This window comes from Epinephelus moara, chromosome 16, assembly GCF_006386435.1.
Source record: "Epinephelus moara isolate mb chromosome 16, YSFRI_EMoa_1.0, whole genome shotgun sequence".
Taxonomy (NCBI): Eukaryota; Metazoa; Chordata; class Actinopteri; order Perciformes; family Serranidae; genus Epinephelus; species Epinephelus moara.
Genome location: NC_065521.1, coordinates 28,061,849 through 28,089,305, shown reverse-complemented (window position 1 = coordinate 28,089,305; position 27,457 = coordinate 28,061,849). Strand labels below are relative to the sequence as shown.

Genomic DNA, 27,457 nt, shown 5'->3' with positions numbered 1-27,457 from the left:
TTTCTCGATATTTGAGAGTTTTTTCGAAATGGAGGTGTCTCCATTACCAGTTTTTTATTGCGATATTTAGGTTTTGCGCATTTCTAGGGTTAATGGAAACGCACTTAGTGATTGACATGATTGACAGCTGCATTAGAGACTCCATAAATCCAATTGGTTGTTTTCATTTACATGCAGTGAATTCTGCAAATGTTGTAAAGCACAATAAGGAGGAAGAGGGACATCTTTTTTTTTTTTGTGTGTGTGTGTTGTTGCAAGGCAGGTTTCGTAAAAGGTTACCAACCTAAAGCTTATGAGACATAACGTCATTATTAAGACGTTGAATGTCTCATTCATTGAGCCACTAATACAGCTGACAGGATGGCTGTTGCTTTTAAAAATAGTCCCAACATTTTAAATTCAGATTTATAAATGTATGTCTTAAAGGTCTGTTGTGTAGGATTTCGTGGCATTTTGCAGCTAAGGTTACTGATCTAAAAACGCAAATGGCCCTATCTAGAGTCAGTGTTTGGTTTGTCCATTCTGGGCTACTGTAGAAACATGGCAGACTCCGTGGAAGAGGACCCGCTTCATATGTAGATATAACTGGCTCATTGTAAGGTAATGAAAACACAACAATTCTTATTTTCTGGCGATTATGCACAAAAGAAAACACAATTTCTGTCAATACATCCCTCTAAATCCTACACACTGGACCTTTAAGTATTAATCCTTAATGTCAACATTTATATTAAAACCTCAAAAAGGGAAAAACAGAGTTTACACTCTTGTCCAAAGCAACATACTTACCAGGTGCCAATAACACATGAATATTATACCATTAGCAATACCAATATTTAAGTTTTGTTGGTGAAGACTATAATAGTAGTTTCCTGAGCCAAAGCTGAAATGAAAAAGATGCCTGGGAGTGGGCAGGTGGTGTGTGTGTATCTGTGTCTGTAAATATGACACAGATTCGTGTATGTTAATGCATTAACATGTGGGTGCATGTCAAGGGAATTATATATAATTGACTATAATGCTCACTGGGCACTGGACACATCACTGTGCTCTGTCTTCTTCTCACTTCTCACAGGCTACTGCAGCGGGCTGTAATCAGATCCGACAGTCTTGATCACCGCAAATACACACACATAGTCACACACGCAAAGACACACAACACACACAAAAACACGAACGCTGTCAGTGCTGATTGCTGGACTCTCATCTCCGGTCTGGAGTTGTTTTTCCCTGCTATTGAAGTGGCATTTTCCCCCGCTTGGGAAAGGCTTGGGTTTCCTGGACTAAGTGGGCAAACCAGAGGATGAGTAAAGTTATTGAGTGCGCTTGAGGCCAGCCATAGCGCTGCATTCCTCTACTGTCTGTCAGTAATTCAGCTAGAAAGCGCGGCCATTCTCACAGGATTTCCCTTCTCACCTCATTCCTTCCATCCACTCATATTATTACTTCATCTCCCTTCAGCAGTTTATTTCAGCTTTCCTACATCTCGTTTAAAATTCCTCAAGAGCCCCAGATTTCCTTTTTGTTTCGCTCATGACTACTGGCCCATCGTACCCCTCCCCGTGTGTGTGTGTGTGCCAGGCAGGTCTCATCGTGAATGACAGTGATTGGTACAGTAGTCCACTCCCCCAGAGACAGCCTGGTGTCTCCCAGACCTGAGGAGCAGCTTCATCTCAAAGACACTTGTCTCTAAGAGCAATTCACATCAGGATGGGACTAAGAAGAAACCAGTGTGCGAACAGAGCAGGCACTGTGAGCGAGGGGGATGAGAAAATGGAAGTGTATTTATTTGTCAGTCAAAGTTAAGGACAGCTTCTAAATGAGCGTGATTGAATACGGCTCCAGATAACTGGGAAATGTGGAAAATAATGAGTGTGTGTGAGCATCGTGAGTCTGCTGCCCACGTCTGTGGAAACTTAACCCTTCAATACAGTATGTGTCATTCCTGCCCCCATCATGACAATGCAGGGCTGTAACTATACTCCAACAGATCAGGTAACCTATCTGAGACCTTCCTGAATATTTTACCAGCCAGACACAAAGGAACAGGCCACAACCCCAGTGGTAAAGGGGCTCGCAGGTGCTTGACTTTGAGAAGTTTTGAATGGTAGTTTTATATATAAGCAGGTCAAGTCAGTCAAGATGTGCGGGCCTATTTATTCGATTCAGCTGTTAGATTTAAACTTATACATGGGTTGAATATTACTCTGGAAAGTTATTTTCTGTAAAACAAAATAGGGTGTTGGTCTCTGAGACAGTTCTCATTTTAAGAGGACAGACCCTCTGATTCATACCGTAATCTTTATATTTTCCCGTGATCTTAGAAATTCTGCTGTTGCTGATCTTGAAGTTACAAATATTATTTCCACACTTCCCTAGTATTTGCTTAACCTGCAAAGTCTATAGTGATGCATATACCCCAGAGATACACAAGTTACAGGTACAGTTCACCCCACAATCCAAAATAGATATTTTCCCTCTTGTCTGTAGTGCTATTTATTAATCTAGATGGTTTTGGGGAGGAAGAAGAAGAAGGAAGCATGCACCAACTCATGGGCGAAAGGCTTGTGACAGTGCAAGTTGTTGTTAATGGCGTCCTCCTCGGCTGAGCTGTAATGTTAGCTAGCACAGTGGTGCTAGGTGAGCTGGTGGTAGATGCACTCTTCCTTCTGCTCTGTGATACAGTTGGCAGGTGTAGTTCAGTAGAAAGAAAATAGTTCCTACATGAAACTGCTCACAACAAGGTCTGTGGATTATCTTAAAGCCGCTACAAGGAACTTTTAACTGGATATGCAAAAGTCTCTCGTTTCTGCTGATGTCTGTGCGTGACCTACAACAGCAAATGAGACCATCGGTGTGAAGATAAGCTATTTCTATACAGTGTATATCCATAACTTTAGGAAACTGTCTCCGGGTCCGCCGCAGGTCGCTTCCAGGACGAAGCGATTTACGGCACTCAGACGGCACACTTCATCTTACCTAGCTGCTTACATTTATAGTGACTCTTATAAATAGTCGCTATTCCTCCTCCTCGACCCGACGTCCGCGGGGAGTTAAAATACCAGCAATCATCGGGTAAAAGTTCTGTGAAAGCACTGGACTCACCAACAGTCAGCCACGTCTCAGTCACACAGAGAAAATCCAATCCTCGGGAAGTCAGGAAATCCTTCAGGATAAACGTTTTGTTCGCTAGCGATCTAGCATTTACCAGCCCAATCCTGGCAGGAGCCGGCGGGTCCACGGCGTTAGCTGTCCGGGGAGCCACACACAGAGGCCGCAGGTTGCGCAGATTCACCCCGCGCCAGCGGGGACGAGGAGAGCAGGGGCCGCGGGGCTGGAACACCTCATCCGGGCCGACGACAGGTACCAGCCAGGCGTCGACAGGGTCCAGCGAGTGCCGAGAAATAAAGAGGCGAGGCACCGCTCCATACTCAGTCCAAGAAGCCGTGGAAGTGCTCGCCAAACAGGCCTTCAGCCTTACCAGCCGACCGCTGCGTTTACCCCGGTGGCGGTGGCGCTTACGCCGGAGAGGTGGAGCTGGGGCGCGGCAGAGGTGAGCTGGGATCCCCGATAGGAGCGGGGGCAAAGTTTTCCCGTCTTGTTGTTTCATTCATCCCCAAAACAAACACATGCGCGAGCCAGGTAAGCGTCTTTACGACAATATGTGCTAGAGCTCATGGGAAATGTAGGCTTCATTCCGGCAAAACACTACCGCTTTTGTCCACAGGGTCGCCAAAATCAACTCAAAATGAAAGTTCCTTGTAGGGGCTTTAAGTAACTGGATCATGATTTCTGGAAAGAGACATTGATGTTCAGTTTTCAAAATGTTTTTTTGGGGTTAGGGGGTGGGGGGCTTAGAGCACTGCTAGACGAGTGCCATTTAGTTCTATTATATTTGCAAATCACACCAAAACAATCTGGATTGATAAATATCATTACAGGTGAGAGGAAAAATATGTTTTTTTATATATTTTGGGATGAACTATCCCTTTAAGCAAGTCATCATATTCTACCTGATTGAAAAAAAAAATGCTGCAATATTTCAAATAATCTATGTAAAATGATCATTTCTGTAAGTTGGTGCTGTGGGGTACATTGCCCACAGTGACATGAGAAGTACGTCTTCTGAAGTGGGGGTTGTAAGCTAGCCAATGCCATGATTTGTATAGCTCACATTAAGAAATACAGGAAATGGCGTTGTCTCCTTTGTCTTGTGAGCATTTGATTTAATGTACATTGACTACACTGATAAATCACAAAACAAAGAGAAAACAGACAGAAGGTAAATGAACCTGTAATCATGCATTTGAGACAGCAGGTGAAGCTAAGGCTAATTAGCTGAATTTATGTCAGAGAGACACAGGAGTATAATGTAACATTATGTTTTGGGAATATTTTAATCTAAAGTGAGTCCTTTATTTCTTTACAAACAGAAACTTGAGCAATATCTGGACAAATACATATTTGTTGCGGTTCCCGTTTATCCTTGGTGCATGGCTGCACATCCAATGTCCATTTATCTGATTTAATTTTTCTTTGTCTCTTGGTGCAGCACACATTTGCTGTCTTTTTGGGGTGGGGGAAAAATCGATACAGCATAGTATCGAGATATTTTTGTATGGCGATATTGTATCGTCACACAGGGCCAAGTATTGATTTTTTATTATGTAAATTATTAATATTACAAATACAAATTAAATTTCAGGAAGCCTAGTCGAACGATATAATCAATTGTTTTTTTCAGTCCACTTGATACATGTTGCTGCTGAAAAAAAAAATCGCAATATATTTCAATGTATTTTATCGCAATACTCAGCACATCGCAACATATTTTAAATCACAGTAATATTGTATTGTGACTTAAGTATCGTGATAATATCATATCATATCATATCATGGATCCTCTGGTGATTCTCACCCCCACTGTTTTTATTTTATATGTACAAAGCATTTTACAGGAAGATAAATTAAGGGATAAGGTGTTTTTATATATAATGCTGGAGATAATAAGATGTAGCTTTTTTCTTTTTATCCGATTAATAACAAATAATTTGAAGTAATAATTGACACAATACTCAATTATAAAATAGTTAGTAGTTGCAGCCCTAATGCAGTGTATTTTAGCACAAGCTATATGTCCTATAATTGCTGTTTATGCTGTCTTCTTCAGTGGTAAATCTAAATCCCTGAGTGTCACATAATCTCAGTTATTACTTTCATTTTTTTTTGATGCAACAAATCATTGTTTTATGTCTTTGGAAGATATTAGCTAAGATTATCATGCAGTGAAGGTTGATAAGCTTTGATTTACATGTTCATTACTTGAGGCGAGCATTTTGCAGGTGGCCACTTACCCACACAGGGGAAATCCAGGCCTGAGGTAGGATCAGGGTGCTTAAATCAAAGTCTTAATCAAGGACATTTATAGCACAGTAATATGGCATTTGATATCTGGCTCCTTACAGAACACCAACAAGTGTTAGCAGCAGCATGCCTTTAATGTATGTTTTGCAATGTGGCAACATGTCTGCGTTTACAGAGAGCAGTCTGTGGTCTTTCAGCTTAACTTTCTGAGCTGTGACCTCAAATATCTTGTGTTCTCTTTCATCACCAGCGTTTGCAGCGCGTCTGCCAGAAGACCTCCACTGAGTTTTGATTTTGAGGTTGAGGTGTAATGACTTGAAGAAGATATAAATGACTCAAAAATGACTTGCTAACATCAACCATAGTGACAGTGATGGATAGGGAAAACAAGAGGAAAATTTAAAAAAAAGAATTTGGAGCGGGCAAGGGAAAGAATCAGGGATAGATGGAGCGACAGGAGGAAGTGAGAAGTGAGAGAATAGAGTTGCTTGATGGATGTAGAAGGCTGTGGGCTTTTGTCAGTGAGTGATGTGATAGTACGGTGTGCTGTGGTCCCTGCTGGACTATTTTTGTTGATCTTTCCTTGTTCTCTTTGCTGATTAATGGTTCATATAGGTAGTGAGGCGGAGAAAAGATGTGGTCTCAACCTGGTTACACTCCGCCCAGTACTCTCCCCCTGCTGTGTTCTCACTCTCTGTCTTTCTTTCTGCCTCATTCCCTTTTGCTCCCTATTTTCTCTTCCCTCATGTTCACTGCTTCCATCTGTCTTCTCTCCCCCCATTTTCTCGCCTACTTCTCCCTCTCCTTATCCGTTTTCATCCCCCTGTCTTGGTACCACTGCAGGAAAGAGTGTATGGACATGGTAAACTTAGGTGAGAACTTGATGTACACACTGAAGACAGCAGTAAGTTGGTTGGCATACACAAATGGAAAACAGTTCCTTTGTCTCTTGTTATGAGTCTGAACCTTTGCAGACCAGTTTTAATATGACCTCATCCGAACTTGACTGACCACGGTCACCATTCTCAGACCCAACACCATGCTCCCGGGTTCCTGGGGTGGCGCGGTTTGGGATGCAGTTTGAGTAGCAAAGCGTCAGAGCCCCCCAGAACAAACATGGCGCGGTCCAAAATAAAGCCCCCGCGAGTTCTTCAGAGGCCATGTGGAAAAGCCATAAAGTGGAGTTATAGGGGTCAGAACGGGGATGAAATATTTAATGGTTTACACAGGGAACGAGATAAATATGTGCGCGACCGAAGGAGCCGACAAACACAAGCGTGTGCACACGGCTACATTGTGCGTATGCACATTAAAACACGCACATTAGTGCTGTCTTGCAAATATGCATGTCGCATACTTCGCTGTAAATGACGCGTTAAGTCAGAGGACATCTATGGTAAATTTCATTTGCGTGATGATTTATCCCCCTTGAAGGTCTTTGGGAAGTGAGTGTGTTTGCTCTGTCTGCGTTTTTTTTCACGTCTTCTATTTTTGTACATTTTGAACTTCACAAAAAACACAGTAATTAGGGCTTTGCTTGATCTGTCGTCAGTCAGCAGCTGGTTAACCAGTAGGCAGTGAGGTGCAGATAGAGATAGCCAGAGACAATACTCCCTCTTTGTTCTGACCTCCTCTATCCTCAGGGTCACCCTACTTTGCTCTGACCACTTAACCTCTAATTTTATACACACACATACTAAGTTCCTCTGACAAACATGCAGTGCAACAAGAATACAGTTGAAGTGTTTTCACTCCCACGCACAGAAAGTTCAGTCTTTGTTAATAATAGGTCTCTCAATAGAATGATTGAACGGCTAGAGGCAGAAATACAGTAGGGACACTGGACCCTCCTCTTTTATTCTCCTTTTTGAGGACAATTATGTTATGTTTTTGGCTTTTATTTAAAATGAAACAATGACGGTGGTGTTTGGGAGTGTTAACATCAGTATCAGGTGAATACAAAACGCACCACGATTTCTTCACAGTTCAGCAGATGTTCACCTCCTCATGAAAACTGTCAAGTGTTGGCAGGCCTATTTGCTTGCTTCTCCCTCAACAATTAAACTGCACTGGGGATTGAGGAGCTCCTAATTCAGAAAATAAAGAATAATAGGTGTCTGGTGTCAGAGGATCACCCACTCATTCTATAGGGGCTTAACTTACAGCAGGGGGTTTTAATGAGGCAGGCCTAATTTGTTTCTTCTGTTCATCTAAATAGCTGTAAAGAGGGGTTCAGAGTGTGGGTAAAAATCTTCCATTTGACGGTTTGCACCCAGTATGACTACTGTAGAGTCCAGCAGGTTGTCTGGCATTTGATTTATATGTACATGCATTAGCCAGCCTGCTCTCTGTCCTACAAAACCTGTGTAGCAGCAGTGAGAGACAACATTGTGCACACAAATTTGGGCACAACAGAGCACAGTGTTTGCTGCAGGCTAATAGTGAAAGACCTGGGTTTTTATTCTCCATAAAGTCAATGTATTTACATAATGATTTATTAATATACAAAAGGTCTTTAGAGGTATTTCTTCCTTTCAAGAGCCTGGGGCCAGCTGCATAAAACACCTTAACTTAAGCTTTTCCTTAAAGTCCTAGTTAAGGTTTCATCATAATAAAATCGCTTGCACAAAACACCCTTAAGTCGTCTCCTTAAGGTTTCATTAAAATGTTCACATAAGGGGCGTCGGTGGCTTAGTGGTAGAGCAGGCGCCCCATGTACAAGGCTGTTGCCGCAGCGGCCCGGGTTCGAGTCCAGCCTGTGGCCCTTTGCTGCATGTCATCCCCTCTCTCTCTCCCCCCTTTCACACCTCACTGTCCTGTCCATTAAAGGCAAAAAAATGCCCAAAAAAATATTAAAAAAAAAAAAAAGTTCACTAAAGTATTTATGGTTTTCTCCTTGTCTTGGTCTTATACTTAAGGAATCCCTAGACCGTTGCACAAAAGACCTTAGCAACCAAAGCAAGGTAGTAAACACTGACTTTATCTTAGCTGCAACATGACTGAGTTTATAGTGATAAATGAAAAAACGAACACACCCTGAGAAGAGTGCTCTGCGACCAGGAGAACCCAACGGATGCACTTTTGATTTTACACTTCAGATTTTGACTGAAATAATTTTCGTTGCAGTTTCTTCCTACAGTATAATCGTTTTCTGTTTTCTGGTATTTGGGGATCAAATTTATTTTGTAGTATGAGCTCTTTATGATTCTATTCCTCTAGAAGTATAATCTTTTCCTCCTCTGCCCAATATTGTTTTCTAGTCTTCTTTTCTTTTGGCCTTTTTTTCACTATCTAACTACAAGCCAACTTTGTGAGGCAATAACAGGCATCACAAGCGTGAGTCCAAGCAAACAAACAATCTCCATGGAAACTTTTAACCCTGTAAAATCTCTTTCAGTGCAATAAATTAGTTTTTCAGGAAAACCCTCAGCTAAGGAGAAATGAAGCCTTAAGTGTCATACTTAAGGTGAAAACGTAAGGTGTTTTGTGCAACCAGTCCCTGACTTCCATTTTCTCATGTCTTCGGGAGCCTACCTAGACATGACAAAATCATGGCTCAATGTGAGGCTGTTTGCTGCAGTGTACAAATGAACGCACAATGTAATGGTGAGATTGAAGGTTCATTATTGACCTTGGAAATATACTAGTTTGACAAACAGATTCGTAGCACAGAGCTGACTTGCTTGATTTGCTGGAGCTTTTAGCAACATTTTCTGGCCTTCATCAGCAGATGAAAGTGTATGCTCAGCTGTCATGGAGATGGTTCACTTATCACATTACCAAACAGCTTCCAAATGAGGCTTTAAGGGTTGCATTTGAATAATCCAAAATAACATATTGGTAGTTGTTGTTCTGAAGGGGAAACCGCAGTGTTTCTGTGCTCCAAGATCATGAGGGTGTGTTCGACAGACCAGCAGGTGACAGACAAGAAACAGTTTTACTTGTTGATCAAGCAGAAATCAAGCTGACTTCAGGCACCTACTGTACATCGCAGACCTGTGATTGTTCTGCATGTTTGCCAGAGTGACTGTTCGGTGTGGTTTGACAGGAAATGGAGTCCCTGGAAACAGGATGTAGCAACTGGCATGCGGTGCTGGAAATGATCAGGAAAAATAATCAAAGAAGGAGCAAGTGTTAATGAGGGGGAACGCCTGCAGCGTCTCTTCCTTGTGTGTGTTGTGTCCATCTCTGCTGGAGGAGGTAATGATGATGGATGGAGGGTGAAAGAGGAATTGAGGCAGCTGTGTGCAGCGCGGGTTAGTGTGATGTCACTCGGGGTGAGTCCCTGACATTTTCTGTGTCATATATCCATCCTCTGGTACAATAGCAAAAGCATGGTATGATTGACTTTTATGCTTTGGCAGAAACATTCATTCATTCTGTTGACAAAGATTCTTTTGTTAGCGGATCCTTGGAGTTCTGTGTGTGTCTGAGTCCTTGTCTTTCTTCTTTAACGTCGCCGCATTCCCATGTTCCCTCTGTAGCCTGTGGGCAGACAGCTGTGTTGCCATGGTTTGATCCACAGATGTTGGAGTATACAATGAGACTGTGCCCCAAACTCCACCTCGCAGCCCCTGCTGTGAGGCAGTTTACATCCGCTTATTATCCCGAGCCGGCCCTGAGGTGATCCGTCTATTATACAATCCCTGATCAGAGCTCCGACTGTTGCCTTAACCCCGGCTTTGATGACACACCTCAAATGACACCGAGCCTAAGACCCAGGACAGGGAACGTCCTGGGTCATTTCCGCACAGATCATCCCCGGTGTCGTCATGTCTGGTGCGGCCAGCTCAGGTGGAGAGGAAATCTTCTGTTTGTGCATGTGCGTGTATATACAGTGTGTGCATGTGTGTGTGCGTGTAAATGAAAGAACCTAGAATCAGCACAGGGTCTCGGAGAAACTCAGCCCTTGATCGCAGTTTCTCTGTGCCTCATTGTTCCGTCTGACATCGCAGCTTCCCCCCTGCACCTGTGCACACACACACACACACACACACACACACACACACCAACATGCATTAATGTGCTCATATAAAAAATTCCCACTTTGGTCTTCACGCTGTCTAACCTCACAACCTTCAACAGCGACCAACAGCGATGTATTGGAAGTTTCTATTGCCTCATCTGGAAACTATGGATCATTTAACGCTACTCCTTCTCACATCTGTGTGAGGAAGGGACACTAACAGTCAGGTGCTGATACATCATAATGTAAACATGTGTGTTTCATAAGCTGGGCTGGCCTTTCAGTTATTCACCTTTCACCAGTCTTTGATAATGCAGACAAACGTACATCCTCTAGCTGTTTGACTCTATCGGTCCACCTTCATTCTCTCACTCCTTCATCATATGAGATTGTGGTGGCTTCTCAGTGATGCATATATTTCAATAAAAGAGATACTTGAATGATTATAGCTGATACGGGAGACTCTCTGGTGGTCTAACATCATCTTGAAATGAAATAGCCCTCCTTCTTTTAGTGATACAATCCAGACTTGGCCACATTAATGGCTAGACAAACACGAATTAGTCGAACATTATTTCATAAATTTAGATGATTAATTTCACAGCACGGGCCTTTAAATAAATTACGTCTAATGGCCGCCCTGTGCTGTATTTATACAGGCTGGCTGGACGTCATACAGCCGGAGGAGTGAATAGCTCACACAGCTGTGTGTAGCGCACCACAGCAGCCCGAGCAGACCTGGGTTCAGACATCCCATACACTCTACCAGACCTGCCTGTGGGATTTAACAACTTTTATAGCGGTGTTGTCAGCTAAGGTGACATTCATACTTATTCTTTGAACAGAAACGCAAATAATGAGTAAAAGTCATGGCGAGTGTGTACATGTGAAGGTCAGACATATTTAAAGAGCCAAAGCGAGAGATAAGAGATCAATACAGGAATGTTTTCCTGGTCAACGTATGACTCTGCTTGCACCCAAGTGGGTGACTGAGAGTGCAACTGTCAGTGTTTGAGTATGCAAGTATCGGTGCGTCCCTAGGCCTTTGCTGTGGTCTCCCCATCGTCTCTGGTTCGGCCGTTTTGACTGTGGTCTACTCATATAGTCCCTGTGTTGTTTATTGCGGCCCGGAGCCGACGCTGGGCCTGATACCTTTGCAGATTCGCCTGCCAGAAAAACTTTTATGATGAAATGTGAGGCAGGAAAAAGGGAGGTGAGGACAAACAGAGAAGCTGTTTTCTTTAAGCTTCTGTTTTACTTTGCTAACCAGTGTCCAGAATCCACATTTGGCTGTCATTGCAAGCATGAGAGAGGAAGTCAAGGTGAATGAGTGTGGGTTTATGCATGTGCGTGCATGGTTGCATGTTCAACTGCAGGTACATGCATGTGTGCATGTAGGAAACTGTCGAATGTGTGCATGTGTGCATGCATACTGTGGAGTGGTTATTAATTTGCGACTGTATTTGTTTAAAGAAATTCCGCATATTGCAAAGACTTAATAGTTATGCAACCACGGAATCTTGAAAACATATCAAGGTCGTTTTTTAAATGATATGGTGCTGAGTGAGGGGCTGGAAAGCTTAAGTGGGGTTTTGGGGCTAGATAGGGTGATATAGATGTGTTTTTAATTCATCTATTCTGAGGAACGCCTCAATGCAATCTCCAATGTCCCTTTTGGATTTGAACCGGGCCAGACTGGACAGCAATAGGCCCCTTTTACTTCTTTCCCTCACCTTTCACTTCCTCACTCTTGCTCTCATGCGCTAAACTAAAAGAAAAACAAAAAAAACCTGTGATATCAAAACAGGATGTGGTCCCTAGTGTCCAATTGCATAAGCAGAATGAGTACCCCAGTTGTCCGAAGAGCGTAGGAGTTCTGCTTTGCGTGTTATCGCTCTCACATGGAAACACGCAGAAACGCACACGCGGAGGACTAGCTGGGAAATGTGGGCCTGTCCCAAAGACAACCTGGCTCGGGGACTTGAGGGATTTCTCGCACCGACACATCACTTTGTCTCGCCGCAGGACCCGCACCTTTAAACGGCAATAGGAAAACTCCTGGAGAGTTTGGAGCAAGCCTGGAGGGATGGAGTGTTGAAAGAGGGGTAGTAGTGGCGGGCTGAAAGAGAGAGGTGTTGTTGGAGGACGACATTGAGAAGAACGAGACTAGAGGGAAAGGAAAATTGGAGAGGAAATTGAAGGAGAAGCAAGAGGTTAATCACCTGGACTTGTTAGCTGTCTATCATCTCAGCGTGTGTGCCAGCTGATAAAGCCATACAGTATTTCCTGTAACACACTTGCTGATGGAGTGATCGTTTCAGTCATTGGTGGAGCAGCATGTCAGCGGTGTTAATGTGCTCTTAAGACTTCCCATCATCCCTCTCCACCTTCTCTTACACTTTCATTTGTCTGTCTTGCTTTCACCCTTACTCCTCTCCATCCTGTTATCCCTCCCTCCTCATCTGTCCATCTCTCCCTCCTTGTTTTCCGTGTATCGTGCCTGGCAGTGGTGAGTGCTTTAAGAGGGTATTAGCAGGGCGTCTGTACAGTACTATCACAGCTTAGTGGGCCAGTGCAGGTGAGACAGCAGGGATTTCCTGTTAGGCCTCTCTGCAACATTCTTGCTAAATTGCTCCTTGCCAGGTGGGGTTGGAGAGGAGGAGGAGGGGGGGGTCTCTCTTCCCCCCCCTATTCTGTCTCATACACACAGTGTCAAACACACATGCACACACACACACACTCATGCAGCAGCACATGGGCATCAGCACAGGGTGATGTGCGTGCGCCAACATACTGTACGTACAAAGGATTAGTGGTGCCACTAGTGTTTGTGTGTATGTGTGTGTGTGTGTGCCAGTGTGGAGTGGGGAGGACAGAGCAGGGCTCAGTATTAGACTCTGGTTGTCTGCCAGAGGAGCAATATGAGATAAATACTTCACCATCTTACACCTGGGGGTCCTGGCCTGCTTCTAATGCTACTGCTTGAGAGGAGCCTTCTGTGTGTCTGCGGCCTGCATGGTGCACTCTCATTTTACACAAGCACGTACACACACACGGGCAGGTAGGGACTAACTGTGGCCCAACACAGCCGAACCACTCGATTGTGTTCTCAGTATATCTGCTGTGTGTATTTTCCATGTTAGTGTGATGTTATTGTTTCTCTCTACTGAGGTTTGTTGCTTGTTAGTTACTAAAATACTCCCAACTAGAAGTGGAAGAAGTAGTCTTTGCAGAATACTCCATTCCATCAATACACTCATATATATTTTTGAGTTAGAGCACATGTATGTACAGGCTGAGTGTATCACGATTAATTGTAATCAAAAAAATATTAATGAATCAACCGTAGAGGTGCTGGATGATGTATTTTTAAATGGTAGAACCATGCAGGCTTGTAAGAGACTCTTAAGCACATATTAAGTTAGTAAGTTTTTGACTGTGTTATGCAGTGTTGAAGTGTAGTAACGTGAAGACAATATATATAGAAACAGGACATTGAGTGGGTAGCGGACCGTACTAGATGTAATTTTGGAAGGACTTGGCCTGTCGTTTTTTTTTTTTTTTTCCTTGCATTCTCAGTAAACTTCGTTCAGCTTTTTCCCTGCCTCATGTGGGTACTGTGGATCTCCAGAAAAGGAACAGAAACACGAGTCAAAACCGAGACATCTCACAAACTATGTGGCCTAGGAACTGTGGTGTGTTGAAACGGCCACTACAAGGCTAAGCTAATTGCTTCCCTGTATTGATCGAGGAAAATATAAAAGAAGGAACAGCCGTGACCACAGTGACAGCGTTTTAGGAGCCAAACTTTGGTGTCAGTTCTGTTGGAGTCAGTGGGACAGGCCCTGCAAATCATACTTTAACCCCATCATATCTTTGTTTTTTTTAACGCTGACTGAAAAATCCTTCCACCAGATTAAAAAAAAATACTCATTATGTGATGCATACTGACACTTTTTTAATCTAAATATGCACGTTTGTTTTCCTTCTCATTGGTCTCCAAACGGATCATGGCTCTGTCCACCAGAGGCTGAGATACAGCTGCTGGACTCCAATAGAACTGACACCAAAGTCTGGCTCCTTGAACGCTGTCACTGTCGTCATGATCGTTCCTTCTTTTATATTTATCTTGGTACTGATCTCATGATTGTCCTGATATGACTCTTTGAAAGAAAGAGAATAACTCTTTTTCCCTGTTCCCTTTTACTATTTATTCCAGGGTGTATTTTAATGTCAGAGCTGTGCAGAGAAGATTTTAAGTATCTTTTATACTGGTAGTTATGCCTGATTTAATATCACAATTGATCATATTTTATTATGCTCATTATGACTTTTGAACTCTCAATATGCAGAGTAACTTTCCTCTTAAGTATAGTGCACTAAATATATGAAGTAGCATGAAGTTTAATATTCAAGTACCTCAGAATTATGCTTATGTTCAGTACTTGAGTAAATGTACTTAGTTACTTTCCACCACTACTCCCTTCCTTTAAGAATCTCCTGCCACCTTTTGTGTGGGTTCCAATCAGTGTTGATGGAAAATGTATACTTGAAGCAATTAATTCTTCAGTGTGAGCTATATTGACCAAGAAAGTGGAACTCACAGCTGTAAAGTATTTTGTTCTTCCTGCATCCAGCGCCATCATGTGATGTAACAGTGATATAGCTGGATGCAGGTTGGATTTTGCCTCCAGGTAGCCAGGGGGCGTGCTCAAGATGCCGCTAAAACATAGAACTTCCTTGTTCTCCTAGCTTGTTTTGTAGACTAGCTTAATTTCCGACAGTGAATCTGTTGCCGATGGGGATACGTTTTACATTACTTTGGCTGACTTGGATTTTCAGCCGTATACAGCCGAAGAAATGCATAGGAGAGACACCGAGGCTGTGGCCCCTCAGTGGAAAATGCCCTCTGATGCCAACAGAAATGGGATCGATCTGATGCAATGAATTTCAGCGTGGGCAGTTTTTGTTGGATGCTGTCACCGACATCAGGAGAGCTCCAAGAGAGCCTATGTGTGCAATACTATCCATGAAAGATTTACTCCCCGCTCGGACAAAGCCGTGCTGCTGGGGTCCCTCTTCAGGATCCTAAAGATAAACTAGAAAAGACAACCAGGAGCAGCAATTGAGTATTTTTGTCACCTAATGCTATTGTAAGCTACTTTGTTGTGTTGCCTCTCAGCAAAATGCTAATTTTGGTTGGGCTTTTATTGTGAAAGGAAAGAGTGAAGCATTAATGCACCAACGATGTGATACCTGTAGGCTAGTAGGTCCCGTGCAATGCATCCTGGTACATGTAGGCACTGCCGGCACAGCTCCATGGGCAGGGGAACTCCCTGTTCTCGCTCAATATAGCACGCACTTAGGAATTTATTGCTTCTATTGATTACATTTACCATCAACAATGATTGGACAACCACATAGAGGGCAGCAGATTTTCCCCTTTAAGTGCCCTGTCAGATAGTTGAGAGATGAGCTGGGAAGTACAAGAGAACCTGTGCCATAAGTGTTTTCGCACGTCCTGTCTATGTCCAAGTGAGGCTTGTTAAAACGACTGTTAACAAGCCCTCCTTACTGCTTCTCTTTATCTGCAGTGTGTGTGTTGAAGCCATATAAAACACATGCACACCTTAGAATTAAGTTCAAATGGGTTCACTCATTGCGCCATGGCAAAAAGTGCTGGAAATGTAATCAGGTGTTGAAGAGCAACAGAGGAGCACATAGTCTGTTCATGACAGCCAGCTGAGTGTGTGCATGTGTGTGTGTGTGTGTGTGTGTGTGTGTGTGTGTGTGTGACTGCAGCAGAACACTGATAGATGTCCAATAAGAAGTTCTGGAGTGAGCTCAGACATCACTCACCTCATTGCACACAGCCAGATACAGAGGATTTTAATGTGTGAGTGTGAAGTGTGTGAGCAGTCTGATCTATGGCAGCGCTGGCCCAATCACGCAGCACTCTCAATAACAAATGATGGGACAGGCTCTAGGCTCCTTCTCTCTCTCTCACACACACACACACACACACACACACACACACACACACACACACACACACACACACACACTGCATCAGTCCACAGTGGTTCATATTATGGACAGTAGGTCAAAGCTGAACTTTTACTACTTCCAAATGTCAACAAGTAAATGTGTTGAGACATGTCAGTTCCAGTACTGAATAATAACATATGGGCCACCTGTCTGAGAACTGGGAGAGAAAAATCACAGTGTAAGCTTTCACAGTCTTTTTGTGTTTCTGTTTTTGTCTCTTTTCCTGTCAGTCAATCTGGTCTGTTTCCTGTCTATTACAGTCTATTACAGATTACATTCAATTTATATACTTGCCTGTCCATCTGCCCGTCTGGTTAAATCGTATGAACAATGAGTCACATCACCTGCTTTGACTCTTATTTCCCCTTTTCTCTCGGCTTGTCTAACGTTCTGTCTACCTGTCTTTCAGCATAAAAGAATATGGTTTATGTTGTACAGCAGCTCCCTCGCGATATCTGTCTGACTGTATGTCAGTCAAACTCCCCTTTGTTCTGTCTGATCATGTGTCTGTCTGACTTTTTATCCGCATATATGCTTAAATTCTTGGTTTGGTCCTCTCTAGGTAGATGCTCTGCGGGTGCGGCTGGAGGAGAAAGAGCAGTTCCTGACTAAGAAGACCAAGCAGCTGCAGGACCTGACCGATGAAAAGAGCACACTAACAGGAGAGATCAGAGACATGAAGGACATGCTGGATGTCAAGGAGAGGAAGGTTAATGTCCTGCAGAAGAAGGTAAGTGAGTCCAGGGGTCACTTGTAGTGACAAACCCACAAAGAATTATCACTCAATAATAGAGCTGTCCTGAATACCAGTTTTGGGGCGTTAAAGCGTACAAATATATAATTATTCAAAGAAGAGGACATCAGTCGATCCACCTAAAATAAGATGACAGTGAGTTGTGTTGTTAACATGCAGGTTGCACATTAGCCATAATAGCTAGGAAGAAGAATGCTTTGCAACATGGCTAAGCTGTTACTTACAAATTTTAGGTGGTTTGCCAATCTTGTTTGTGACATTTGTGACATACCAGTTTCCTTTGGCATATCTGGCACTCGACTATTGGAGACGTCTTCACGAATTCTGAAGCTGTTCAAGATGCTTGACGTTCTTGACATCTTTCTAGTGTATCTGGTAGCCTGTCACATGTGGTCAAACCGCTCCAGTTTCAATAGTGCTGGACTGCTCGTCACTAAGGGTGCTTTCAGACCTAGAGTTGTCTTGCTTTGTTCCGAATCAGGGACTAATTTTCTTTGCAAAGTTGCATAATTGCCTAGAGTTGGTTCGTGTTCTCACTGCAGCATTTACAAGCAAACCAGATAAAATACCTTGTGCGAGAAAGCTGCTCTTTATTGGTCAGAATTTCCATGTGGGAAAAATCCAGGAAGTAAACAAAACATTGAAGAAGAGTACACTTGCAAGATAAATGCGACACTTTCTAATGTCACAATGGAGGGACAACTACGCAGGTTGATTTTAGTGCTGGTCATCGTGGACTATATTGCTGTCATTGTTCATTTTAGTCAAACCATACAGTTTGAAAACGAGGCGCGGCTCCAACTAGAAAACAATGTTTTGATGCATTGGATGTGCTGAATGTGCATATTAAGGCAGTACAGGAGGAGGTGCACATTAATAATCCTCCAGGACTGTAACATGCTCATGTTTAACCCAAACAATGTGTCATGTGACTGCAGTTGGTTCGGATTAAGTTCGGAACAAGTTCTCACTTCAAATTAACCACAACCGAGTTGGTTTGTAACCAGACCAAGACCACCTCTTCAAGAAGGTCTCAGTCCGGTTGTTTTGGTGCGCACCTGAGTGCGATTGCTGTGTTCACACCTGCCCAAACGACCTGCACTTAGGGGGCAAATGAACTTGAATTCGATTGAACCAAACCAAACCAATCAGGGCAGGTGTGAAAGCACTCTTAGTTTAAATGTTCTTGTCCCTTGTCTGAGAATAATGAAAAATAATTCATATTTATGCATGTTTGATAACTATTTCTTAATTTTTGGGCTCGGGTATCGGCACCGATCACGTTATTTTTACAAAATCGGAATCGGGAATAAAATATCGGAGGAATCAAAACAACAAAAATGTTGTTCATTGTTGCCTCTGCTTTCCAATGTATTGTAACCGAGCGTCCTGGGTTCGCCTAACTGAGTGCAGCGGCGGAACCTCGCCTACCACAGCCCTACGGCAACTCTGGAGAGAATTTGTTTACATTTTGTGCTGCTGAACCACCGATAAGCTTTTTGGATACTATTTGAATAAAAAACAAAATCTTATGGGACAACTTGGATGCATTCTTTTTCTTTCTTTCTTAACGCTTTGCAAAGTATCGGATCGGACTCAGTATCGGACTCGCGGTTTCAAAATAAAGGACTCGGTATCATATCGGATGCAAAAAAAAAAATGTGATCGGGACATCCCTAATTTTGGGGTTAATTATATATTTAAACTGAGCATTTCAATACTAATTTTGGCATTGATTACCATAGAATAATCAGGTCAGCCTGTCCAATTGCCCAAAATGGCCAAAGAAAATCAATTCATACCGCTTTAACAAAGTTAGCAAGTCCTGATTATGGTTGGGAAAAGGGTTAATATACTTGACAAAGAAAATGAAAAAAAAAAAAAAAATCCTTTCAGTTACTGTAATCTATTCCTTTTCCACTTTGCATTTGCCAGGAAAAACTGTTGCTCATTGAATTAAATCACTTTTATAGGGGAACAAAGACGTGTGGATATTTGATCAGTGACAGGTTTGTTGACAGTGACCACATCAGGTAACTTTCCCTGGAGCCATATTGGAAATTAATTCACTGTTCTGGTTCTGGCCACGTGAACATATCTCTGGCATTGTGAATAGACAGTAAGAGTGTTTGTTAAATGAATCATTGAATGTGTGCCTAGTAAGATCTGCTACTTACAGCTGATCACTATTACATATGGTTAACAGAGATACCTTCACACATACAGTGAACGTGTTCTATGCACAGAGCAGCACACACATCCTTCTGTGCGTATACTCATGCAGACCTGCTCACACACTCGCCCACACTTGCACGGCATGTCTCAAAGTCCTTAATGACTTTTATAAGGTTAGCTATTTAGACAGGGCCGGTGACCACCTGTGGTGCGCATGTTGGCAATTCCTCCATAGACCAATTACACACACATAAAGGTCCCCGCTCAACTTCCTTGTTTCCTCTCATGTCCTCAAATTAGATCTCCTTCTCTCTCCTCCCACCCTCCCACTCGCTGGGTTTAATGAAAATGGGTTCCAAAGGTCACATGCAGTGCCTCGAATCTGTGAGTATGCATGTGTACGTGCACATGAATATGTTCAAATGCATTGTAATGTTTGTGCAACCACAGGGTGTTTCTGTGTGAGAAGTTTAAAGATGACCTTTATGTGCACCCTGCGCTGTACTCCTTTGGGTCCCTCCTGCAGTATGGCTCTTAATTCGAGGCACTTCATAGGCTTGTTTGTAGCAGATAATGGGGCCCCTCTGCTTTTTGACATTTCATTCGTTTACAGACATGTTTGTTATTGGCTGCTGGTTCATTGTGGAAGCATTTGGTGGAGAGTTTCAAATTTTAGTCACAATTTGTGTACTTAGTTGCACTATTTTTCTGTAAACTTCAGTTGCCATTTTTATCCCTGCAGGCTCGGTGAGATTAGATTGGATTTGTGCTGCCTGTTGCATTGATGGCTGGTTTCTCACTGGCCGGTTTTTGCTCCTTCATTGATATTTTTTCATCTGTGTCTTTGCAGAAAGTCTCCGTCTTCCTCTATATCCCACAGTGTTCCTCCTTTTCTCCTCTTTTCTCTTCTCACACATTGTTACTCCCAATCTTAAAAGCCTTTTTCCTCATTCATAATTTTAAAATCCAGCAGTGATACAGCACACTTATATACACGACTTGTAGTAAATAGGCAAAAACATAGAAAAATCTCTTTAATAGTGGGACTTTTCTTTTTTTACATGTGTCAAGCGATAGAAGAAGAGCCAGGCTGAGTATTTTATGCTGTGAACTGACAGGTGTTTCACTCCATTAGCCACACAGTATACTCCGAACCCAATCTGATTGGTTTTCCAAACTTCCTACCTCTCAACAGCCCCTGGGGGCTATAACTTACAGTGCTGTGTCACATGGGAAAGGCAGGAGTGGAACTAGGAGTCAAAGCTTGTTTCCTTTTTGGGGCTTCACACTCTCTAAGTTACTGCTTGCTTATTATAAAATACACAGACAAGCTCTTTGTTTGAAGTCGTCACAGGCAGCATGAAGTCCTCCCTAGACACAAATCTAAATGCCAAGGATGTATTTCCTAACTAAGGAGTGACTGCATGTTTTTCGGAAATGACACTGATCCTACATCCTGCAAGTCAAATGCGTCTAGGCTGACCTGAATGTGAAGCTGGGTTTAGCTTAGATTAGTTTACAATTCTCTGGTTTCTTTTGCACACATTAGTCCTTGCTGTCAACCAGAGCTCAAATAATTGAAATGGACACTTCCAGTCACCATAATGACAGTTTGAATTGCTGGTAGTAGTGTACTGTCCTGACGAAATCTTATCCTTTCAGTGTTGTTTTCTAGTATTACTAGACAAACAGGAATCACACTTGTAGCCCCATTTTGTTTTTCTCTATTACAGCAGCTTGGTTTTGCTTTACTTAGTTCGGGTGGGCCGCTCAGCCCAGCGCAGCAGAGTTTTGCACACGGCTACCTACTTAAAGGTGTGTCTTTAACTTCTGACGGCTCATCCTAAATGATGATATTTAAAAGCAGCGGGCTGATTCATGGCTAAAGCCTGCGGTTAGTTTGCTGCAAGTGTTTTTCCACAGCAGGGCAGGTAAAAGAAGTTTACCTGTTGGAGGTGAGCTGTCTGCAGAGGTACAGTAAGAGCCTGTTGGCTGCAGCTCTTCATCAACATCTCATTGTGGCTGTTCCTGCCTCGACTCTTCCTCCCTGTGGTATCAGTAGAAAACCGCCAATTTAGCTAATTTAGCGATAAACCCTTTTTATTTCCTATCCTATCGATTCTTCACAATAAAAATCCCACGTTATTTTGTTATGCAAAAACTTTTATTGTTTTATAGCTAAATAAGGAAATGTTGAGTTTTTGAGCAGCAACGTCACACAACTTCTGATACGGCTGATAGCGTTAATAGTGAACATGAAACAGTGAAATAAAGCAGATACCTAAAGTAGAAACGGGACACAGGAGCGAAACTAAACTACAAACCACAGAGATTCAGTAAGAAGCTACAAATGTACTGAGAGCAGCACACACAGACTTTGAAAAATGCCTTTTTCACTGGTCTCCTTGCAACACACACAGCTTGTTTCAGATGGGGTGGTCGTCAGGGGTTGGCCGCTGTCGGTTAGATGTCACCACTACCCGCTTGAGCCCAGCGGCGCGGCTTTTGGACCTACTCCAGTGAAGGTCCATTTCTAGTGGAGCTTGGCGTGGCATGGCACGTCTAAATTGATAATGGAAAAACAAATCGTCACAGCATGGCTTGACTGGGCATGGGCAAAAGTGTTAATGGAAAAAGGGTATAGGTGAGCTACAGTATGTAGAATGGAGTTTTGTGATTGTCGAATTGCATCATATCAAAGCACTCAAACATGCCACATCTACAGGTTGTTGACAGGTAATTTTGATGATTCATTTCAGTGTTACAGTACTTTGCACTTCTCAGTGTCAGTATTAAATATTCTAAGGGGCGGTATACATGCCACTGTCTTTAACCGCCTGGAAAACACGAGGGCGGGTGCTTGCCGTTACTGTTGTCCATTTTTTGAGCCAGCTCTCAAGAGCGCGGCGGCAGCTTGCGCCTGAGGTTGCTAAGCAACCTTAACAAGCACCGTATCATAGCCTAGTGCAGAGATGATCTTATTTCAGGCGCTGTTTATAAGCGTGTAGGCATATCGTCCGTGGGACAGATGAAAAGCTCTGGCAGCGCTGCACCGAAATGATCCACGTTTCCATATTTACCACCGACTGATATTTATGGAAGAAGGGAAAGATATCTGTCAGCTGTGATTGGTTGTTCCTCGTCACATGACATGCGGTTCATGCTGCTGGGTTCCAAAAGCTGGACTGTTTATCGCTGTGGTGTTGCTCTGGCATTTGAGCACGCCTGCTGCGCATCTACATTAAAAACGATTAATTTATTTTTTTGATGTATGTATTGTATTTTTTCAGTTTCTTTTCAGACTCAATAAGTTTGACTTTCATCTGTGAAAACATAGACCAGACTTTCATTTGTAGTTTATAGTACAAATAAATGTCATTTATATTCATATGCGTATCTAATTGAATGCTTGTGAAGTCTCAGTGGAGAGATTTCTGCGTCTGTTTCTTTGTGCATTCTTTGTTTACGTTTCTTGGTGCAGCTGCAGTTGCCGTTTTCATTCCTGCAGGCCCAAGCGGAGATGAAGCTGGAGGACGAATTGTCTCACATGGCCTTTTTGAATGATCCATTTTTATTGGTGTTATTTGTTTTTTCATGGATGCATTTTTCTTCTGCGCCATCATGTCTGCCTCTCCGCTCAAAGCCTCCCTCATCCTCTGGGTATCTGTCTTTTCTTGAATGAAGGCTTTTCTCGTGTCTTACATCTCCTCCTTCTCCATCTCAAAGGCCTTTCTCCTCATCTCCTCGTGACATCCTTATTAGCATTAAAAGCTCGTCTTCTCTTGCATTTTTCATTAACTCCTTGAAGTTTGGAGGTTTGGATGTCGTCCTCTGGATGCCTGTTTTTTCTTTAAACTAGGCCCTCCTCATCATTGCCATCTCGTCTTTCTCTATCATGACGGACTCCCTGTCAGACATAGCATTATTTTCAGACCTTCTGTGTCATGTGCCCTGACTTCTTGTTGAGAGTGTCTCTTTCTTTTTTCATGTTCCAACTCGAAAGACTCCCTCGTCTTTTGCGTGTCTGACTTCTCTTGAATAAAGCCTTTCTCCTCATGGCCAGTTCTTTTTTATCTTGAAGGTCTTTCTTTCTTCACACATAGCATTTTTCTGCATTAAAGGCCTTCTCTATATGTTGCCTTGAGTTCTTTCTTAAAACCTTTTCTTTCATGTCACATGTTCTCCTTCTCCAACTGAAAGGCATTCATCTTCTCAGTCATCTGAGCACTCTCTTTGAAAGGCCTCTCTCTATCTGGTCAGTCTCTGCCTTTCCATCTCCAGAGCCTCCTTAATCTTGTTTATGTGTGTCTCTTCACACAAAACTTTTTGGGCTTCTGCCTTCATCTGCCCCTCCAGCATGTCTTTCTGCAGAGAGAGATTAAAACATCCTGCTGCTCCACACAACAGAACCCTCTCATCTGGGATGCAAAGACCAGCTCTGCATCACTCTGATAATCTCAGGCTGAAGGTGATCATGATCTTTAGAGTCAATGGTAAGGAGACAGTTAGCCTTGTTGTCCAGAGGGTGCTTGTCTCTCTGAAGCTGCAGGGCATTTTGATCCAGCCTGTTCAACTCTCCACCCTGTGCTTGTTGTTGCCAAAGAAGCACAAAAATACAGCACTGAAAACTTGATAACTAGCGATTAACCCTTAGTTCAAACAAACAAATAGTACAGTACAGCATTTTTATTTCATTTTACCGTCTCTGTCAATTCATTTACAATGATGTGACTTCTCAAAACCACAGCGTCTCTCAGAGATATAGAGTTTCCGTCAGAAAAACATTGTTTTACTGTACATTAGACCCACTGAAAGTTCAAGAGTTGAATACTCAGTTGGAAAAATCCCTCAGTCGTCTTAGATTCTTAAAATCCATCATAAAGTTTTTTTCTTTTTTTCTTTTTTGCCTGTCAGCATAAGTGTACTTTTGGGGACGTTTTGGTCCCCAGATTTAGCAACTCTCTGGCTTTTGTTTGATATCTAGTGTCAGCAAAAATTTTTGCACATTTCCATTTGGTATTTGATTGGTGAACACCCATAGTCAGCTGATTAGAGAAAGCAGTGGGAATGGGAGGGAGACAATTGTGAATGGATGAGCACAAAGAAAGAACCCAAACAATACTTACCACAAACATTCAGCTCCCTGGTGATCTCCCTCCAGCCAGATGCCATGTCATTTAGGTAGGTGTAGTGAAATGAGGAGGTATCATAGAGATAGCTCCTCATTTCAACCTTGTGAATCAGCCGTTCCTCGTCCATTGTGTCCACAGCTTTCAAGCGACAGGAATAAAATAGAAACGGGGCATCCAACAAAAGTTCAGCACGAAACAGTGTGCCGCATGGCGCTGCATTGCACTGTGTCGCGCTGCATCAGGCTGCATTGCTCGTGGGCACAAAAAGCTTTAATCAAACTGATTGAGTTGCTGACTCTTACTCGCATTACATCCAGTTCGGACATGGTGTGATGCGTCCAGTTCTTAGTTCAATGCATCATATTACAAGCAGTTGCCTAGGTTATTTCAGCATAACAAACTTTACTTGATACACTCAAAGTCAAAAAAGCTTGATAAATGTTATATGAGGGTCAAACATAGATATTATGGAATACATTAGCTACAAACATCAAAAATCAATTTTTGTTTTTAAATGAACACATGACTGTTTCTTAACTGCAGTTTGATTCCCTTTACACACTCTTTACTACTTCACAGCTACATTTCACCATCGTCAGTTGTTTCAACTGTACTTTGTTAGCTCAACGCTAATGTTAGCATGAGTCATGTAGGGTTGAAGCTACTTGCACACAGAGGTAACGTAGAGAAACAGACACAGAACAGCTAAAAACCTAGGAGTAATCATCATTTAAAAACAATGTGTCCCCAGTACCCAAATGGTTAACATGCATACCACATAACCGCAACATTGGCTGCTGAGCTTTGTTGTGTGTTACACCCCCATGCCTTTCCTCTTGTTTCCTACCTGTCTCTATACACTCTCAGTTTTCCAGAAAAGGGAAAATACCAAAAAATATCCTAAAAAAAAAGAGAAGTGTAGTGCTATTCACCTCATTTTGGTCGTCAGTCACAAAATTTGGATTTTGAATTACCAGGAACAGATCCATTTGTCAACATACTGTCAACAGTTTTTATAGGGACTCTTTCTCCAGCAGACAGCAGTTCCAATAAAAACTGTTGAGGTCTTTGGATTACCCAGAGTAAGCAGGACATTGTTTCTGGAGGGAGATGTTGCTTGAATTTTGAAATTGATTTTTTTTTTCAATGCTGGGAGAACCACAAATGATATTCCACTCATCTCTGTTGTAGTTGGGTGACGCCAGAAAACCTGGACAAATAAGACTGAAATTATCTGTATGGCTAGATACCTCCCGAGGACGTGAGAAAATATGTTCTTTGTAATTTGGGTGAACCAACCCTGTAACGTGTTATGACTAATCATTCCATGGTGGTATTTCTAAACAGAAAAACACTGTTTTGGTGAATGGAATTGAGCACTTCAATCCGAGGCCAAAATACTGCAACAACCAGCTACAATTTAGGAGGCCTCATGCCCTTTTTCTTTACAGCACGTGTCTTTTTCTAGGACACTATAACTTACAAATCTGTTTACAAGGGGAACGACAGGAATGTAGCTTGGAAGCATAACTTGCTTCCTTCCTGGTTTTATCCTGTATGAGTCATTGCATCCCAATTGTAAAAGACATTGACTGGCCCTGTGTGTTTGAAGTCTGCCCAGGACAGGATAAAGCTTTCCCTGACACTTCCTGGATCTAAATATCAAGGGTACATTTTTCTTAGTAAAGGGGGACTCTTTTGATATGACAAAACATTCCAGATACAGTAAAGCAAAGATGGGTTGAGGATCCGCTGAATGTGGGTCAGCAGAGAGGCTTTGAAAGTTCTTTGAATATGAACAAGGGCTGTTGTTGCTTTCATGACACAATGCGATGAGGTTTAGCTTAGATCATTTAAAAGTCATTTGAGTGGCGGGCCGCCAGCTCATAAAATTATCAGCTCTGAATGAGTCAACTAAACATAGTCCACAGGGCTATCAATCTCTTGAGAATGTTCCCCCACTGATGAAAAGAGTCAATATTCCTACCACACACACATGCACATGGACATGTGTCATCCTCCTGCAACTTTGAGGGTTAAGATGGTGCATCTGTGTTATTACGACAAGCTCTCTATCTTCACTACAAACAGGTCCAATTCTCCACCACACAGAGTGTTGGTAATGATGACACAGGCTGATGACAGATCAGCTGGTGTGTCATAATGTGTTTTCGCTTTTGTTTGTTTGTGTGTATGTGTGTGTGTGTATGTGTGCATGCAAACTTGCTCTCCTGCCGTTCATAAGGAATCCACATCTGGGAAATCTGAACAACAGTCTGTAGGATTTTTATGTTGGTGTAATATGAAATGAAACAGAGGAAGCTTGAAAAAACAATGAAATGTAAATAACAACCTGTTATTGCCTGTTTGGCATATCAAACTGTAGTTAACTTCCTCATGTTGTGGTTTTGTAATTAATGGGAGTGTAAATCAGAAGTTTCAGTGCGATAGAATATTATGTTGATTCTTTGGACAATTATATGGTATTTAATGATATCACAAAGTTTGCCATGATACGATTTTGATTCTATTCAATTCAGGGGCCTGCGATTAACATGCACCTCCCCAGAAACGTAACTATACGTTGCAGCAACGCAGACCTCCTGTCTATGTTTGTAAGATGAAACCGTTTCCCTCAGTGGAAACAAAGCTTTTATTTACTTTAATTTCACAGATAAGAAACAATAAATTGTGAAGACAATAAAGCCTCCACAAAAATAGCATTTTAAGTCTTGTGTGTGATTTATCCTGGCTTCATATGAACAGAGGAAATCTCCGCTATTCACTAGGCTAATTTACACAATTTAAATTTCCATAGGCTTGTTCTAATAACGTTAGCATGTTATATTTGTTTGGAAAACGTGTTTAGTATAAGACAGTTGTTTTGTCGGTGAACCTTGTGAGTTGTAATTGAGCCGCATTCTGTAACGTTACCTTAAAAGTTGCTGTTGTCCCTGGTTTTATAAGAGTAGGGGAACAGTCCGCTAGCCGCAAGGCTAATTTATACAATGTAAAATG

General features: G+C 42.4%; 1 protein-coding gene across 1 annotated transcript in view; it reads left to right on the top strand.

Annotated features, from left to right (window-relative positions):
- LOC126403112 (ERC protein 2-like) overlaps positions 1-27,457 on the top strand; it is a 178,675-nt gene that overhangs the window by 26,611 nt on the left and 124,607 nt on the right. The window contains exon 7 of the mRNA XM_050065575.1: positions 16,941-17,108. Coding sequence (XP_049921532.1) covers positions 16,941-17,108 — 168 coding nt within the window. The remainder of the gene's footprint in view (positions 1-16,940; positions 17,109-27,457) is intronic.